This window comes from Desmodus rotundus, chromosome 3 (genome assembly GCF_022682495.2).
Source record: "Desmodus rotundus isolate HL8 chromosome 3, HLdesRot8A.1, whole genome shotgun sequence".
NCBI lineage: Eukaryota > Metazoa > Chordata > Mammalia > Chiroptera > Phyllostomidae > Desmodus > Desmodus rotundus.
Genome location: NC_071389.1, coordinates 24239700 through 24257336, shown reverse-complemented (window position 1 = coordinate 24257336; position 17637 = coordinate 24239700). Strand labels below are relative to the sequence as shown.

Below are 17637 nucleotides of genomic sequence, written 5' to 3'. Positions count from 1 at the left end.
AAGCAATATTAAATACTAATGAAATCCTAATTAAATGCTTATTTAAATCTGGTAGTTATCCGTGGTATTTCTTCCCAACCCTAACCCTCCCCAGCCGTCAGTCTTACAGAGGGGGCAGAAAGGAAAGGTCCATCACCGGAATAGTCTGCAGGTTTCCTTTAATCAAGGCTCTGCTAAAAGTGTTTTGTGGGGATAGTAGCCCCCAAAGCATGAAATGGACATGTAACACCACCTGGATGCCCAAAGCAGGCCCGACCGTTCTGCTTTGGGAGAGCACTGCTGGGCTGCCCAAATCCGCGTAATCAGACTGGGTATTCTTGGCTACATTTCAAAGCTCAGCACTGCCTTCAGCCAGGATGAGGTGGGAGTGAACCCAGCTGCTAGCGGAGCTGCCACCCCAGGCTGAGGGCCAAGTTCCAGCCACTGCCAGTGAGGACTGGTCCCTTTATTGATGGTAGTTGTTCAGAGTCCAGCCACCAGCCCCGAAGAGGGAGAGAACTCAGGGCCACCAGCTTGGGGACCGTCAGGGCTCCGCAGCTCCATCGCCAGCATCCTTTGGGAAGCCGCCTCTGGTGGAGACAGCTGGCTGGGAGGGCGCTCCAGGTTTGGCTGAGACGTTCTGGTTGGAACAGAAAGGAAAAGAGTGAAGTGAGGCTGTGGCAGGAAAGGCCTTGGATTAGGCCCCGCAAGGATATGGCCACTTGGCATTTGGACAGCACTGAACTTTTTCAGAGCCTCTCACCCAGAAAAGGTGGGGAGTAAAGCGGTGGGGACACTTTCACCCATCAAGGGAAGCTAGGGCTTAGCAAGGTCCCCACCTCCCAGGCCCAGCCCGGGGTGGGCACTGACCCCGCCACCAGCCGGCTCCGGGCGCCGACGGCCCAGCTGCCGCAGCATCTCCTCGCAGGCGGCGATGGTGTCCAGGAGCTGCCGCTGTCGCTGCTCCACCGCGTCCAGCAGCTGCTGGGCGCGCTCATCCCGGGGCGGCTGCGGGGGTGGCCTCCCGCCGAGCCCCAACCCCGCCTTCCCACGGTCCACGCCGGCAGCCTCCCTGCCCGGGAGAGAGCGAGAGACAGTCAGGGCCGGCGCTGGCGTGGGGTCCGAGCCCATTCCCCCCGCCCCGATGGGCCCCCTCTCACCCCCGTGACCAGTCTGAGCCGGGGCCCCATTCCATCTCCGCTTGCGCGGCCCGACCACCGCCCCCCTTTCAGCCGCCCCCCTTCCCCAGCGCTGCGCTGAGGCTCCGCAAAGCTGCGCCCCGCCCCGTCCCCACCGGTCTCCTTCAATCCTCCTGGGGGTCGTGGTCCCTTTAAGCTGCCCGGCGCGGAGGTGGGGCCGAGCCTCCCGGACCGGAAGCTGACTGGGCGCGTCACTTCCTCCAGGAAGCGGGCCTGGACGGATGTCTCCAACGCGTCCGTGCACGGGGCTGAGGGCCGCGGTGGCTGCCAGCGTGGGGTTGAGCGAGGGGCCGGCGGGCTCCGTTCGGAGCGGCCGCCTTCTCCGCCCTCCGAGTCCCGCTCGGGCGGTGCCGGGGGCCCGGCTGTTGCGGCTCCCGGGGAGCGGGGCCGTGCGGGCCGCAAGCCCGGAGCGCGCCGGCTGGACCGAGGCGCTGCGGGCTGCCGTGGCCGAGCTGCGCGCCGGCGCCGTGGTGGCCGTCCCCACCGATACGCTGTACGGCCTGGCTTGCTCGGCGAGCTGCTCCGCAGCACTGGGCGCTGTGTACCGCCTCAAGGGCCGCAGCGAGGCCAAGCCGCTGGCCGTGTGCCTGGGTCGCGTGGCCGACGTCTACAGGTAAGGCCTCCCCGACTCTGCCCCGCTGGGGGCGGCACCGCGGGAGGGGCTTCCGGTGACAGGCTTGGGAGACTGAGGCGCAGAGAGCGGGAGGGGCTTGTCCAGGCTCACCCAGGAATCCGGAACTGGAAATGTGTCTCGGGCACTTAACGTCTGCCAGGCCCCGAACGAGATGCAGGGGCGCTACGATGAACGAGGAAAGCAAGGTCCTTATTCTGCTGACGTTTTTGTGATTAAATGTGGGGGGGGGGGGGCGCGGCACTTTCCTTTATCTGGTTTAAAAGATAAAGGAAACACAGCAGCCTAATTTAGTAGGGAAGGCTTTGAAGAAAATAAAACCCAGAATGTGGTAGCCGTGCAGGTGTTTGTAGCCTCAGAGACCGGAGGCATGTGGGCTCCAAGGTTGGGGTGCTTCTCTGGCCCAAACTGCTCAAGCTCTTAGGTGAGGAGAGAAGACAGATGGTTTCCATTGTAGTCCCCAGGGTCCCCTTTTCTAGATCTGCCTAAAATCTGGCTTAGGACCAGCAGTGGCCCTTCATTCTTGGATAAATTTGCGCCCCCTTTGTTTCCCAGCTACTGTCGCGTGAGAGTACCCGAGGGGCTCCTGAAAGACCTATTGCCAGGACCAGTGACCCTGGTGATGGAACGCTCAGAGGAGCTCAATAAGGACCTGAACCCCTTCACTCCCGTGAGTCAGATTTGTCTTCGTCCCCAGACTCCTGCCATTTGGCTTTCATGGGGATCCAGGCTGGACCCATTGCCCCACCCCTTCCACCTTTCTCATGCTCCCCTTTCAACTTGCTTCATAGCTTGTAGGCATCCGGATTCCCGACCATGCTTTCATGCAGGACTTGGCCCAGATGTTTGGGGGACCACTTGCTCTCACCAGCGCTAACCTCAGCTCCCAGGCCAGTTCTCTGAATGTGGAGGTGAGAGTTACCCAGTTCCCCCCGCCCCAGAAATGTCACCAGGCCCAACACAGTTTTCTCTGAGGCAGCTGGGCTGATGGTTTGCTGGAATTGCCTGGCAGAAGAGTCTAGTGGGGGGCAGTCTGCCCATTTGGTAGGGGATGGGGCGGGGGGAACCCAAAAACCTTGGAAAGGTTTCATTACAAAGTTCAAGAAGCGAGGCGGAGGGTTGGTGTTTTCTTCCTATCTTTTAAAAAAGAAACATCGTGATAAGTGTGGTCATGTTCCTCCTTTTTGTGGGGGTAGCAGTTGTTGCAGAAGACAGTGAGGCAGTAGTCTCTCCCATAGTGCTATGAAGAAAGTTAAGGCCCTAGAAAGTGAAATCACTTGTCCTGGGGACTCCTGACCTCATTCTCTTTCCTCTGCCGGAAGCCAGCTCAGAGAAAGGATTGTCCTTAATCCTGTCTTAGCTGCAGAGCTTAGGACAAATGAGGACACAAAGAAATTAAACCTACCACACTGTTTTCTTTGAACTTAAATGTAGAGTATAGTAAAGTGATGGGTTTTCCATGCCCAGACGTAGAGAGTGGGTTTAGGAGCCTTGGAGAGTGAGAGCTCAGCATCCCCTCTTATTCTCAGACGGTAGGCTTTCGCCTGGTCCTGGTGGCCATGCTCAAGGCAGTGGAGGTGGGGGTGCTGGGAGATATTCCTGCCTTTTCAGCATGCAGCTGACTTACCGGACTGGTATTCACCATCCCCCACCCCAGACTTCCAGGCCTGACTGCCCTGCAGTGTCTTCATCAGGAGTTGGGTGGGGTCAGTGGGTGGCAACTCTGTCTAGAAGGGAGCATCCTTCTCACAGCCCAAGGACTGAGTGTTGGTGGTGGCATTCACTTGGGGAGTGCACCCTGTTTTCCTCTCTGTACCGCGATCCAGAGTTCCAATGAGATCCCGGGATCAGAGTGCTAGAGCTGAGGGGCCCTTAGGGACCATCTAGTCCAGCTCCCTTACTTTACAGCCCTAGATAGAGGAACTTGAATGTGGTCACACAGAGACTTGGAAAGTCCATGCTGGAGCCCACATGTTTGGGCTCCTACCTAGGATTCCAGTCACTGTACTTATATCTGCCTGTCAGAAACAACGTGTGGGATTTCCTCTTGGCACAGCAAGATATTCCTCGATCTGGCCGGTGTGGCTCAGTGAATTGAGTGCCAGCCTGCTAACTAAAGGGTCACTGATTTGATTCCTAGTCAGGGCACATGTCTGGGTTGCAGGCCAGGTCCCTAGTAGGGTGTTTGAGAAAGGCAACCACACATTGATGTTTCTCTCCCTTTTTTTTCCTCCCTCCGTTCCCCTCTCTCTAAAAATAATAAGAAAGATACTCTTTGAGCTTTAGATAGGTGCTAATTGCGGGGGGGGGGGTCCAAACCCCAAACCTCATAGGAAGTAGCGTCCTAGGCGCTAATGCAGTGTCCTTGGCATAGCTGACCTTAACTACATGAGGTTCCTTCCCCTGCTGGGAGGAAGATGCCTACTGTCTTTGGACTATGTAGCCTTTGTCTGACTTACGAATCCTGCCTGCAGTATGACATCATTGTGGACATCAGGGGTAGTGTCCATAGTCTTCCTCTCTCCCTTCTTAGGAGTTCCAGGACCTCTGGCCTCAGTTGTCCCTGGTAATTGACGGGGGACCAATTGGGGATGGCCAGAGCCCAGAGTGTCGCCTGGGGTCAACTGTGGTTGACCTGTCTGTGCCTGGAAAGTTTGGCATCATTCGTCCAGGCTGGTGAGTCTCTTTCCTGAGGCTTGGGGGATAGAATTTGAGGGAGGTTGGAAGATGCAGACAAGGCCTTGACAAAATAAAGGTGGTCACACTCTCTTGCCCTGGCAGCGGTGGGGAGGTTTGGAGAAGTGGTGGGTGGAGTGAGACTAAGTTTGCTGGTGTTTGCTGGCTTTTTCAGGATTCAAAAGGATTCATCAAGGGTTTGACAATCAGAGTATAGTAACACTAGAGTTTGAGGTCCATGATGACCAGACTCTGGTGGGCTTGAGAAGTCAGACTCTTTTAACTGTCCTCCATTTCCTCCTCAGTGCCCTGGAAAATACCACGGCTGTTCTCCAGCAGAAGTACGGGCTGCTCCCCTCGCACGGATCCTGCACTTGAAACTCAGGAGGCAGGAGGGCCCAGGGACTGATGCTGGACACCATGTGTCTGTCCACTGGTGGCTGGCATGGCCTCATTTGCAGAGGCCACTGGGGCTGCAGTATCGCTAGTCTGATGCTTTTAAGGTGGTTTGTCTTTCTGAACTTTGTAGACTGGGCCCCAGAAGCTGCTGGTATAGCCTCACACCTGGAGGAGGGGCTATATTTATTATTTGCAATTTCATATGTCAGCCAAAAGCTGGTTAGAGACTTTAAGAACATTCCTAGGATGCTCTTACTCTGATAAGTTTCTTCTCTCTTTTTAAACATTTTTGAAATACAACTTAAATTTAACATTTGGAATCCAGTGAGAGGTGGTGTCATTTAAGGTCCAAATGAGCTAGAGCTGTTGGTGCTGTTGAAAAGTCTCAAGGGACCAAAGACAGGAGCGTTCGTGGTCCTGAAGTGAGAACCAGGTTAAGTTAAAGGGTGTGGAGCCACGGCCAAGCGCCGTTTCCTCTGAGCCAGGAGCCGGTGGTGCGGCCTGCTCTACCTGCCTGGCGGAGGGTCCTCCTCGCAGTCCAATGATGAGACGGCAGCTCAGTTGGCAGGCTGTGAGATTGGGGGGCGGGGGAGCCCAAATTAAAGAGTATTGGAAAATCTCTACTCTCTCCTTCAGACATGAAAGAAATTATAATGAATTGTACCTGTAATGCCTTTATTTAAGTCTAGTGTCTACATGTGAATACAGTCTTCATCTGTATTTATATGTATACCAAGCAGTAAACGTAAGTATTGTTGGGCATTTGAACTTCGTTTTTCTTTAATAGAAAATAATGCTGCTATTAAACATCTTTGAAAATGGCTTGTTTTTCTTATTTGAATTATTTCCTTAGGGTAGGATGACTAGGTCAAAGTGTATGAACATTCCTATGACCCTTGACACAGATAAGCCTTCAGAAGAACCGAGTCAGGTTGCCATCAGCATTGCCGTGCTTTTAGTATTTTTCAAATTGTGTATTTGCGAAATGAGGCCTCAGCGCTAGTCCTTCTGTAAATTACTGCAGCTCACCATCCACCCCTGTCACCTGTCCCTGCTTGCCTTGGTCTCCCCAGCTACGCCACAAGCAAGGTGAACAGGCCTACCCACCCTCGTCTCTCGGCGGGGTTTAGCACTGGCCACCTAACTGCAGCTGGGAGTCCTTGTGGCACCCAGTAGGCCCACCACCACTCCTCTGCCTGGCACCCCAGTTCCCAGAATTGGGATTCAGTCTTGAGCCCATAAACTTAATTGAGTGGTTTCCAAAACACATTTTTTAAAGTAGATCCTAAGAATCTTGCCAAGAAGGTGTCCCAGGGCCTGCTTTTGATTGTCTGTGCAATTAGCATATTTATTTGGAAGGAAACAGTGGTTTGTTAAATATGCCCTCTAGAAATCTTGTCCGAACCACGTAAGCACACCCTGCGTTATGTTACCACTAGCCATCCCACGTCAGTTGGTCAGACTCTGACGGAGGGGTCGGAACTTGGGAAGAGAGCGAGAGGAATGCTTGCTTGAGAATACGACATATTTAATTAATACAAATCACAGTCGCACTGAAAATGGCTCTAGTGAATGGGCCTCATTCAGTTTAGGCAGCTAAAGGGAGGGGCGTGTCCCAGGCCTCCCCCTGGAGCTAAATGTTCATCTGGGAAAACGGAGGCTTGAGCACAGAGGTATTTTCTTAGAGGAAACAGAGCTCCGGGCAGGGGTAAAACTGCAAAAAGGAGAACCCGTAGCTGTGCTTCAGCACTGGCTACGAGGCCGTACCAGATGAGGGAAGCTGGGTCCCGGAGGCAGCAGGAAGGCAGGGACCGTTCCTGGTCATTTGCTCCCAGCACACAGTAACACGCTCAGTCTGTTGAATGAATGTGGATGCTCTGAATTATTTCCTGAAAATGGGGTCCAGGAGTCTACTGGGAAGAGCTTAAACCTAGCATTTCCCTTTTAGAAAGTCTCAAACATGATCCCCTATCTCGGAGAAGATAGACGATGTTGGAAGGAGGCCTGAAGAGAGGACAGGCTGGCAGAAGGGAGCAGGGTGCATGCTAGCCCAGAACCCTGAGGCCTTCTGACAGCAGTGGCCTGGCAACGCCATGACACCACACCAACCTGCCCGGTTCGAAGCTCGAAGGGGTAATTTTAAAGTGCTCTGAGTGGGGATGTGAAGCTTCCCTGGGCTAAGTCCAGTCTCCTGCCAGCTTCTACATACAGCTCCCTCTCCAGAACACCCCCTGGTTTTCCGTAACTGCAGAGCAGCCCCAGCACCACTTCCCTGAGGAACGGGCTCTGTTCCCACACGGGCCCAGGCTTGCTGGTCCACCCAGAAGCACTCAGCTGCTGACTGGGGGACAGCAAGTCCCTATAACCTCAGCTGAAACCCACGTGGCGACAGGATTCCAGTGCAGCTGGGACGGCAGCACCTCATGCCATGTGTCAGGCCCCTCACATCAGCCACTGCTCCTTCTCTTTGATGAAGTGCTCTGCCCAGCGGCGAGTCAGCTCCAGGTACAGGCTGGGCTGGTGAGGCAGGTAGTCCAAGTACAGACGAGTTGGAGTCTTCTTGGGAATAGCCTTCTCGATCTGGGTGCCCTCATGCCACTCGTTGAAAGAGGTGATGGAGACGATCTCGGGCCTCACTGTCAGGGCCGCCTGCAGGGCCGTCTCATAGTACTTGCCGTTGACCCTGTTCCGTGTGTTGTGGTTATTCCAGGGCCGGATGCTAGTGTCGATGTAGCCAGGCCCCACACTGGGAATGAACATGAGGTTGTTGGCATCACAAAAGCTCTTCACGGCTTTCCAGTTCTGATGGGAGGAGCCGAAGGAGAAACCATTGGAGGCAAAGTAGGTGTACATGCCGTCAAACCCGGAGGCCAGGATGTCGTGAGTGTGGCCCTCCTCCACCAGCAGCGCTATGAAGACCCCATCATAGGGGGTATTGCGGATTGAGTGGGGCCCATTTGGTGTCAGGAGATGGGCCCAGGCCTCAGGGGTTGTCAGGTAGGAGTCGTAGATGTAAAAGAGCGGGAGGCTCTTCCCCATGCTGTTCTTATAGCGGTAAAACGCGCCGTGGGAGCCATACCTGAAGGAGGAAGAAGAGCCTGAGATGGCAGCACAACTGTGGGGCCAGCCAAGGATGAGAGCTTTCCTGATGCCCAAGCACAATTTTGGATCCAGCCAGGCTCCGTAATTGGATTGCCATGGATCTAAGCAAGAACCTATCTGCCTCCCTGCTCTCCCCAGCCTGTCATTTCTTTTTCCTGTTTGTTTGTTTTTTTTTTAAGACTTTATTTATTTTTAGAAAGAGGAGAAGAGAAAAAGAGAAACATCGATTGGTTGCCTCTCGCATGCCCCCAACCGGTGATCTGGCCAGAAACCCAGGCATGTGCCCTGACCAGGAATAGGACCAGTGACCTTTCAGTTTTCCTGATGATGCCCAACCCACTGAGCCACACCAGCCAGGGCCCAGCCTGTCATTTCTTTATTGAAGGCTCGTCCCCCTGCTCTAGGCCACGCCACCACCATCTTTCATCCTGAACGGCAGCTTCCACCTCTACCACCTTATAATCCATTCTCTCTTTTTTTAATCCTCACCCAAGGACATGCCTATTGATTTTAGAGAGTGGGGAAGCGAGGGAGGGAGAGAGAGAGGAAAGAAACATGGATGTGAGAGAAAAACATCTGTCGGTTGCCTCCTGTACAAGCCTTGACTGGAGACCAAACCCACAACCTAGGCTTATGCTCTGACTGGGAATCGAACCTACAACCTTTTGGTTTACAGGAGGACTCTCCAACCAACTGAACCACGCTGGCCAGGGCTCCGTTCTGCATTTAAATCAGATCTGACTGCTCCTTACCAAGACCTGTAGGGCCCTACCTACTTGGTCTGGCCCTGCCCACCTCCATCTCTGCTGCCACCCCATCCACCTCTGCTCTCCAGCCACGCTGGGCTTTCTGTTCTGCTGTCAGGCTTGTCCCATCCCGTGATCTTCGGATCTCACAGCCCTCTGCCTGGAGTTCCCTGCCTGACCCTGATCTTTGCACAGCCGCCTCTTCATTTAGTTGTTCGCATGTCGTCTCCTCAAAAATCAATCCTGACCACCCATTCTGACACAACACCCTGCTCCATTCTTTATTATTACTTTCCATAGTACGGGCCACCGTTTGACTCTGTGTGTGACTGCTCCACTGCACCCCCAACATACACTACAATGTGAACTCTGCCAGTCCTACCCATTACTGTACGCCTGGGGCTTCACACAGTGCTAGACACCTAAAGGCACGCAATCAATATTTTTCAAATGAATGAATGAGTGTGCAAGCACTGTACAAGCCACTTTCACATGTCCTAACTCACGTAACTCTCACGAGACTCAAAGGTAAAGAGGCTTGCCTCCGATTACAGATTAGAGGCTGTAGGACCAGAATTCAAACCCAGGTTGCTGATTCTAAGCCCAGTACTTCTTATAAAGTAACTGCTGGGGCCCCTGGCCCAGTACTCCAGAGATTGGAGTGCCGCCCCGTACACCAAAAGATCGAGGATTCAATTCCCAGTCAGGGCACATACCTAGGTTGTGGGTTTGATCCCCAGTCAGGGAGCCTATGAAAGGCAACCAATCGATTTTTTTTTCCCCCCTCTCTCTCTCCCCTCCTTCCTCTCTCTGTAAAAGCAAAGAAAAAATATCCTCAGGTGAGGATTAGAAATAATAATAATAACCACTGCTGGGGATACAAGCATTCCACCCTCCGTCTCTCAACCTGCCCCTCCAACCCTTCGACCCCTACCCCTATTTGGATCCCCACCAAAATCCATGCCCCAGAGCAGCCTTACGTGTCAATGATGTACTTGATGTTGTCGTGCAGAGTGATGTCGTCCCGGCCCTTGTAGGGTTGGATGTGGAAGGCCACCTGCCACAAACAGGAGATACTGGTCAGGTGAGTATCTGTCCAGGGGTCACAACCTTTAAGGCTCATGGTCCCACCATGGCAGAGAGGAGAAACAATTCAGGAGAGGGCCTGGCAATGGTGGGCACAACAGACATAAGAGCAGCCACTGCCCTCAGGGCCAAAAAAAGAAGGGCAAGAGGTTTGCCCACCTCCCACACTGGGCATCAGGGAATCGCTCTGATGGGCAGGACGGCTAATAGGCTTCACCTCAGGTGCCAGTCCCACATGATCGGCACTAGATGCCTAGAACTACGGCAAGAAGTTTACCGAAGCTGTGCCGATGGGAAAACGTGCTACGGCCTCTTGGCCGTGTTAGTGATGGGCTCAGGAATGAGAGTGCGGCGCTTCTCCACCGTTTTTCTGTCAGAGGAGAGGCAAAGGGCTTATATGATTGGTACATTTGGGGAAATAACTGGACATGGTTAGCTCAGCTCCCTCGCTCCTCTGGAAAGTGAGCCTGCCTTGGAGAACCGTGCGCTCTGCTCCTTGAGGCCCTGCACTGTCCCCGCCCCCCCATAGGCAGCTGAGGCTGGAGCTGTGCGTGGGCCCATTTGGCCCCTGCCTGCCCTCTATCCAGGGTCGGGGCCTCCAACTTCACCTCTATTATCATGATATTTAGTCTCCCGTGTCTCCTATATTTAATTTTCCCAACTTTTTTTCAGGGTTAAAGAAAATAAGAGTAACGTAGGCAGTATTTAGACCCCCACCTCCAACACCACACTTGCTACTTATTTGCCATAGCTGGGCTAATGCCAAGAACTCGGTGGAGGCACTATCCCTCTGGATAGTGGGGACTCTCCAGAATGGGCCAGGGGACACTCGATCTCTTCTTGGAGACTCACCTGGATGTCGTACTGATGGGCGGTGTCCAGAATGGCGGGCACCAGGTCATCTGAGGGCTCTCCGTTGTCATCAGCCATGCCAGGCGGATACCAGGACAGGACCAGGACACCTGAGACACAATACACACACTCCTTCAGAGACGCACAGGTCCCCAGCAACAGGGATCTCGTCCTCACAAACCATGCCCAACTGCAACATGCTTTCTGAATGAAATCTCAGAGCAAGGCTCCTGCCAGGTTCACGTCCTGGCCCTGGAGCTGTCCTCGCCCGCGGTGCTGAAGTGCAGCAGCTCGGGGACCCTTCCCGTGCCAGGCCTGGAAGGAGCCTGAGAAAAGTCCGGGAAGGAGCCAGGCTTTTGCTGACATTAGCAAGTAGTCGAACAAAGGGAAATAGGTGGACAATGCCACACCCACCCGGAAGCCACAGTCCTGTCCCGGGAAGAGACACCCAGGCTCTGGAATGGAGAAGTGGCCTGAACGGAGAGGTCATAGTATTCTTCCCACGGGAAATAGTGTTTGTCTAGACTGCCTGCCCCTCCAGACTGTAAAATCCTGAGTCTTTGTGTTATTCATCTGTGAACTCCTTCTCCCAGTGTCTCTGGCATTCGATTTTTCCCCCTCACTCATTGCTTCCAGATAAGTTGAAATGCACTGTAAAATCCAGCAGAATTCAGTGACAAAACCTGAAACAGGCGAACCTCAAGGAGGCTCCCAGGGATCTCTTTTCAAGCAGAGGACTTGATGGAGAGCGGGGTCCATCATGCAACCTGGGCAACCTTTCCTTCCCGCAGCCCGCAGAAGCAGGATGCGCTGCTGCTCTGCCCGGTCCCTGGTGTGCAAGCAGGGGCCGTCCCAGGCGCTACTCCTCCGAATCCCAGACTCCTGCGGGGCCAGGAGACCCAGGCTTCACTCGTCCAAACCTAGAAGCCCAACAGACATGAAGTCTCTGCTCCCTCTCCTCGCTGTCCCCACCTGGGGCAGCTCGGGCCCAACTGCCTTCCACTGGCTCTCCCAGCAGCTCCGGCCTAGGAAAGGGCCCTGAAACGCTGGGGGTCGGAAGGCAGAGGTGGGTGCGTTTGAACGCCAGAAAGTGGGGCGGTGCCTCGCGGGGGGATAAGAAGCCAGGCTGATGGGTGAGTGGGGCCGAAGGCCCAGCGACTGGACCGGCGGGAGTTGCGGTGTAGGAAGAAAGGAGGGCGAGGCTGGGGTCAAGGACGCCCAGGGTGGGGAGGAACTCACCGATGGCGGCTTCCTTGAGCTGGGTCATGTGCTCCCGCAGCACGTCGGGGTCCCGGGAGCTGTAGGGCCCCAGCTCTGGGTAGAAGCTGGAGCCCAAGTCGTCGGGGGGACTATGGCGTCCGCGGGGGTAGCTGGCCGAGATCTTGGGGTCCCAGTGCGGCACCATGACGTGGTCCCAGTGAATGTAGCGGCCCTCGCGCCGCGGACTCCCGTACCACGAATAGTAGAAGGCGTGCAAGTCCGAGTAGACGCGCAGACTCTGTTTAGGAGCCGGCTCGGCCTCTGCGGGGGCCGGTCCCGGGGGACTGCCCGGGCCCACCGTGCGGGGCGGGGGCGGCGGAGGCGGCGGCGCCGCGGGGGCGGCCGGGGCCCGGGCGGCGGGCGCGGGGGCGCCCTCCGGGCGTCGCTCGAAGGACGCCACCTCCAGGCCAGGGCCCAGGGCCGGGAGTCCGTCCGGAGCCTTGAGCGTGCGCAGGCCCATGAGCGTGCCGAAGGCGAAGAGCAGCACCAGGAACAGCGCGATGCAGGCGCGGCGCCGCCGCCGGGCCATGGCGGCCCCGCGCTCCTCGCGTCCGGCGGGTTACCTCCCTGCGCGCCGAGCCATGGCCTCCCGCCCGGCTCCCGCGCCGCGGAGCCCGCGCGCGCGTCCCAGGGAGACGGCGCTGCCGAGCGGCGGGCGCGGCGTGGGCGGCTCCCGCCTCAACCCCGCAGTGAGGGCGGGCCCGGCACACAGAGGATGCAGGCGGCGCAGACCAAGTGGTCGCCGGCGGAGGGGGAGCGGGCGCGCGCGCGGGAGACTAGGAGGGGCCGAACCGCGTGTTCCTGGCCCGAAGAAGCGGGGCCCTAAGTCAGGCCGGGTGGCCCCCAGAGGGTTCGTCGCCTTTCAGCTTGGGGCGGCGGGGTGGAGGCGCCCGGTGGGGGGAAGGAATGCCTTCCTCTTGGAGCCGAGAGGGTCAGTCCTGGCAGCGGCGCTGGAGGGTGTGGGAGCAGGGGGCAGTGTGGGGAAGACGGCGAGTGTCTGTGGTCGTCCCTCACCCCAGCGATCTCCCTCCCCACTGCTCACCCTTTACTGACTCCACCGACCCTCCCTACGGGTCTCAGAGACCTCCCTGGCTTGCCCCGACCCCCTTCCTGTGGCACCCCTCTCACACGCCCCAGGGGGAGGAGGCTTGGGGGTGGGGGGCAGAGTCAGACGCCACACGCAGGCCAGAGCACAAAAGACGAGGGGGACTGTGACTTGCACGAGGTCACATGGAGCAGGTTAAACCCAAGAGTCGGGATCGGCTCGCCAGAGCTCTTTCCACTGTCGGGGCTGCCTGGTCTCAGGCCTGTCGTCCTCCAGAGCCGTCCGTCTGTCCTTGAACAGTCTCCTAGAGTCGGAGAGGACTAAATGAGAGGGTTACCCTAAAAGCACGTTTTACAGAGCCTGGCAAAACTAGCACTGAACACACGTTCGCTGCTCTTCCTGGACTCCGAGTGTCAGAGGACAGGCCTGGGTTATATTTTCCGCTTTAGATTGCTAGGGCTGCAAGAACAGGGTCTGCCTCTCAGTTCCCGGGTCCGTGTGTTGAACTAGACTGTGGAGTGATGTACTGTAGGCAAAGATAACTCTCAGTCAACGCTGCTCGAGTTCCTGCTCTGCATTGTTCATTATTTGATTCATTCAGAAAAGAGTTTTGCTCATTGTCTGCCTCCTTCCTGGTCAGCAGTGGCAGCAACTTTGTTTCGTCAGCCACTCTCTAGTGTCTAAAACCGAGCTTGGCATAAGAGTATGCACCTGATTCTTGTTTCTTAAGTAACTGAATTGTAGGAAACCCAGGAGGAGGAGGAGCAAGACTGGGAAATGTGGGTAGGTCTGGGGACCAGGGAAGTGAACTTGAGAGAACTCATGGTAGTCCACATGAATTAAGTAGAATGCTTCGAGCTCTGAGTCGCAGAGCAGACTCACACGGGCGTGTTCACTATGGAAATGTATCGTCTCATAATGCAGGAGGCCCCGCTGGTAGGCCAGAGTGCGTAGCTTCCACGGTTCAACGATGTCAGTAGGAACCTGAGGCTTCCTCCTCACTGCTCTGCTGCCCCCCTGCCCCACCGACTTCATTCCAAAGCCACTCCCCTCATATCACAAAAACAGCCATAATTGTTCAGTCCAGGGCTAAATTCTGACCCAAGATGAACCAAAGATAGTGCCCCATTTCCCATTGTACCAATCATGGACACTGACCCAACGGTCATCAGTTACAACCCTTCTCTCTGATGCTGAGGATAGGTTTTCAGTCTTTCTCTCCAAAGGTAATGTCACTGAAGGACAAGGAACAAGGGACAGAGAGGAGCTTAGTGGTATCAGGGTTCCTGATTCCAGTTTTCCTTGGGGCTTGGTTTCAGTGTGAAACACTAAATAATCTTCTAGTAAGTTACCCTTTTATTCTAAGCAAGAAGAGCTCATGGAGAGACGTGGCTGGTTGCTTGTCAATCTCCAGCAGAGATTGAGAAAGGAACTTGGAAGCATGGAGGTCAGTTGGGAAGTAGTCCTAGGGACCAAGAGTGAGGAATTGTGGTGAATGAGACAAAAAAGAAAAGCCGAACTAATGTGCTATAGATAAGGGGGCCGTGGTCCCACCAGCACTTCTGGGAAGTGCACACATGCCACCCGGAACTAGAAGGTGCAAGGTTAAAGCCACACTACTGGCCCCTCCCCCACTGGCTGGCCAGTTTCCCTAAGGCTGTTCACTTCCCCGCGCTTCTGGTCTTCTGTGTGCCAGGGAGGCTCCCTGATTCCAGGGAAGGTGCTGTGGCGGGCGCAAAGACAGAAAGACACATGGTGCGTGTGCAGTGGGGTGCTGCTGGTGGGAGCTCCGTCCAGGCTTGCACAGAGCTGTCCGCCCTGATGGTGCTGCCATGACAAATTGCCACCAACTTAGCAGCTTAAAACAGCACAGAAATGCGTTTCCTCACAGTTTCTCTATGACAAAAGTGCGGGCACAGGGTGGCTCAGCTGGTTCTCTGCCGAGACTCACAAAACCCAATTCAAGGTGTTGGTGGGACTGGACTCCTTTGTGGAGGCTTCAGGAATGAATCCATGTCCCAGAGCATTGGCCGAATTCGGTTCTATGCAGTTGTAGAACTGAGGTCCTCATTTCCTTGCTGGGTGTGAGCTGGAGGTCTTTCTCATGTTTAAAGGCGCTGGAATTTCTTGGCTTATGGCTCCCTTCCACCTTCAAAGCCCCAACTTCAGGTCCTGTCTTTCTAATACTTGGAATGTCTCTAACCTCCTCCTCCGCTGCTTCATCTCCACTATCTTCCTCTTCTACTTTTGAGAGTTCCTGTGATACATCAGGCTCAGTTGGATACTCTAGAAGAATTTTTCTATTTTAAGGGCACTTGAGTAATAACCTTGACCCCATCTGCTGAGTCCCTTGGCGGTTGTAACTAGATTAGTGTTTGAAGGAATAAGAGGACAGAATCTTGGGGGTAGGAACAGCTTTAGAATTCTGCCTATTACAGAAGCTATTGCTGAAATCAAAGTGGGCCACGGGGGGTGTGACACGTGGCTTCAAAGGTGTTTGCTGCAGCCACTCTGCCAGTTAAAATGTGTCCAGCTGCAACTAAGAAGGGAAATAGCTAAATATAGCTTAAAGCAATGCCCCTCAAACTCTAACAAGCATATCAGTCCCTTGGAGATTTTGTTAGCATGCAGATTCTGATTCAGTATGTCAGGGGTGAGGCCTGAGATTCTGCATTCTAATAAGATCTCAGGTGGTGTGCTTCTGGTGGTCTCCGACCACATTTTAGCACTTAAAGTAGAGTGGGCCTATCACTCCACATTTTGAGGAGTCGGTAGGTAGGCTGGTTTTCGGGATGGTTAATCCAGAGGTTCGAAGACACTGGCGCATCAGATCATATTGTCTGTGGTTCCTTTGGCCTTCCCCTCACGGCTGAAAAAGAATGGAGCCCTGGCTGGTAGCTCAGTTGGTCTGAGCATCGTCCCAATATGCCCATACACCAAGGTAGCTGTTGGATCCCAGTCAGGGCATGTAAAAGAATCAACCAATGAATATGTAGACAGGTGGAATAGCACACTGATGTTTCTGTTTCTCTGTCCTGCCCCGCACCTCCCCCACACCTCTCTCTCTCTCACTCAAAAAAGAAAAGAAAAAGAATGGAAGCAGGTCCGAGCATCACATTCCCACCTAACATTATCCAGACAAGGAAGTGACTGTCTTATAACCCTTTTAAAGAGTAAGATACACTCTTCCGGAAGCTCTCAGCTGACTTCCCATCACTTCTCATTGGCCAGAATGGTGTCATGTGCTCATGCTTGAGTCAATCCCTTGCCAGGCCAATCAGAGAAGGGGAATGAAATCAGAAAGAAGGGAAGAAGTGGGGATTGGGTAAACAGCCAAAAATGCCCTCCTGTCTGCCCAGAGCCTAGGCCTCTCTTTTCTCACTATGCTGAGAGAGCCCCCTCCCCACACTGTGGCAAGAGATGGCAGATTTGTCAGGAAAAGTGGAACGCGCGAGCCTTCTGACTGGGGCACCAGGCACCAGCAGAGGGAGGGGTGAGGTGCCATGTTGAAATCCAGGGGAAAAGTACAGTGAAGCTTAAAGAGTGGTGTGAAGCCCAGGCCCTGGGAAGCTTCCTTCCAAGTGCAAGTCTGAGCGACTCCTCTCTGGAGAAAGGGAAAGAGCTTTGAGAAAAATCTCACCCATACTGCAAAGTCAGCTCATTGCCCAATCAATCTAGAGTGAAATACATGAGTCAGCAAATCTGCCCCTTGCATTAAAAATATAAATATATATCTATTTGTTTCAGGTGTAGAGCATAGCGGTTAGACAATCACATAGTTTGCAAAGTGATCCCCCTGATAATTCTAGTGCCCCCTGACCTTTACATCCCCGTGACTATTTTGTATCTTCTTACTCCCTTCACCTGTTTCACCCAGTCCCCCAACCCCTCCCATCTGGCAACCCTCAGCTCCTCCACTTGTATCTATGAGTCTGTTTCCGTTTTGTTTGTCATTCTGATCTTGCAATCAGCTCGCTAGTGCTTCACGGTAAACATGAATAACCAGCCAGTGATCCCCAGACATTTAGTGAAAGCCTCTTCCGTGAAAGGCAGAGACAAAAATAAGCAAACAAACAGAAAAGAAAGCAAGAGAACAAAAGCGACTAGATCAGAGGAAACAGAAATGATGTAGCAAGCCAAACAAAACCAGCAAATGACAAAATGCTCTCATCTAATGTGCCAGAGATTTTACATTCATGAAAGAAGGACAAAGTGCTATATAAAACAGGGGCGGTGGGGCAAGGTGAGCAGTGAGGGCAGCCTGGCTGGTGTGGCTCAGTGGATTGAGTGCAGGCCTGCAAACCGACAGGTCACTGGTTTGATTCCCAGTCAGGGCACAAGCCTGGGTTGTGGGCAAGGTCTCCAGTTGAGGGTGTGCAAGAGGCAACCACATATTGATGTTTCTCTTCCTCTCTTTCTCCCTCCCTTCCCCTCTCTCTAAGAATACATAAAATCCTTTTTAAAAGATTTTTGAAAACAAAGAGAAGACCCAAAAAGCTTTTTGGGGAAAAAAAAGTCATATACCAGGGATTTGGAAGTAGAATGGCACTGGAAACCAGAAGACGGGAGAATTGCCTCCAAAATTCTATGGGAAAATCATTTTGAAGCTAGAATTCTATAGCCAGTTTTTACAGTGTGAGGAGAGAATAAAGACATTTTTTA

General features: G+C 54.1%; 3 protein-coding genes across 4 annotated transcripts; 1 reads left to right on the top strand and 2 right to left on the bottom strand.

Annotated features, from left to right (window-relative positions):
• Positions 1–141: 141 nt before the first annotated feature.
• Positions 142–1405, bottom strand: C3H1orf122 (chromosome 3 C1orf122 homolog). 2 transcript variants are annotated; one of them, XM_053920107.1, is made up of 3 exons: positions 1274–1405; positions 850–1051; positions 142–619 (listed from the first exon to the last, which is right to left on the bottom strand). In XM_053920107.1, exons 2-3 carry the CDS (start codon positions 895–897, stop codon positions 524–526), a joined length of 144 nt encoding a protein of 47 aa, XP_053776082.1. In that variant the 5' UTR covers positions 898–1051; positions 1274–1405; the 3' UTR covers positions 142–523. The 2 variants fall into 2 exon arrangements, with proteins under 2 accessions (XP_053776082.1, XP_053776081.1); XM_053920106.1 differs by having other exon boundaries at positions 1140–1275.
• Positions 1400–5706, top strand: YRDC (yrdC N6-threonylcarbamoyltransferase domain containing). The gene is made up of 5 exons (XM_024554589.3): positions 1400–1791; positions 2365–2479; positions 2601–2720; positions 4343–4485; positions 4791–5706. The coding sequence occupies exons 1-5, from the start codon at positions 1400–1402 to the stop codon at positions 4861–4863; spliced, it is 843 nt and encodes a 280-aa protein (XP_024410357.3). The 3' UTR covers positions 4864–5706.
• Positions 5707–5791: 85 nt separating this feature from the next.
• MANEAL (mannosidase endo-alpha like) lies at positions 5792–12588 on the bottom strand. The gene is made up of 4 exons (XM_053920105.2): positions 11910–12588; positions 10671–10780; positions 9713–9789; positions 5792–7963 (listed from the first exon to the last, which is right to left on the bottom strand). The coding sequence occupies exons 1-4, from the start codon at positions 12457–12459 to the stop codon at positions 7327–7329; spliced, it is 1374 nt and encodes a 457-aa protein (XP_053776080.1). The 5' UTR covers positions 12460–12588; the 3' UTR covers positions 5792–7326.
• Positions 12589–17637: the final 5049 nt, after the last annotated feature.

What these genes read in the sequence shown, in the direction of transcription:
- MANEAL (XM_053920105.2), bottom strand. Translation starts at nt 12,459, where the DNA reads ATGGCCCGGCGGCGGCGCCGCGCCTGCATCGCGCTGTTCCTGGTGCTG. An exon ending in GCTCAAGGAAGCCGCCATCG is followed by an intron (nt 10,781 to 11,909) that starts GTGAGTTCCTCC and finishes ATTGTGTCTCAG; the next exon opens with GTGTCCTGGTCCTGTCCTGG. An exon ending in ATCAAGTACATCATTGACAC is followed by an intron (nt 7,964 to 9,712) that starts GTAAGGCTGCTC and finishes TTCCTCCTTCAG; the next exon opens with GTATGGCTCCCACGGCGCGT.
- C3H1orf122 (XM_053920106.1), bottom strand. Translation starts at nt 1,174, where the DNA reads ATGGAATGGGGCCCCGGCTCAGACTGGTCACGGGG. An exon ending in GGCTCAGACTGGTCACGGGG is followed by an intron (nt 1,052 to 1,139) that starts GTGAGAGGGGGC and finishes TCTCCCGGGCAG; the next exon opens with GGAGGCTGCCGGCGTGGACC. An exon ending in CGGAGCCGGCTGGTGGCGGG is followed by an intron (nt 620 to 849) that starts GTCAGTGCCCAC and finishes TGTTCCAACCAG; the next exon opens with AACGTCTCAGCCAAACCTGG.
- YRDC (XM_024554589.3), top strand. Translation starts at nt 1,400, where the DNA reads ATGTCTCCAACGCGTCCGTGCACGGGGCTGAGGGCCGCGGTGGCTGCC. An exon ending in CGCGTGGCCGACGTCTACAG is followed by an intron (nt 1,792 to 2,364) that starts GTAAGGCCTCCC and finishes TTTGTTTCCCAG; the next exon opens with CTACTGTCGCGTGAGAGTAC. An exon ending in ACCTGAACCCCTTCACTCCC is followed by an intron (nt 2,480 to 2,600) that starts GTGAGTCAGATT and finishes CTTGCTTCATAG; the next exon opens with CTTGTAGGCATCCGGATTCC.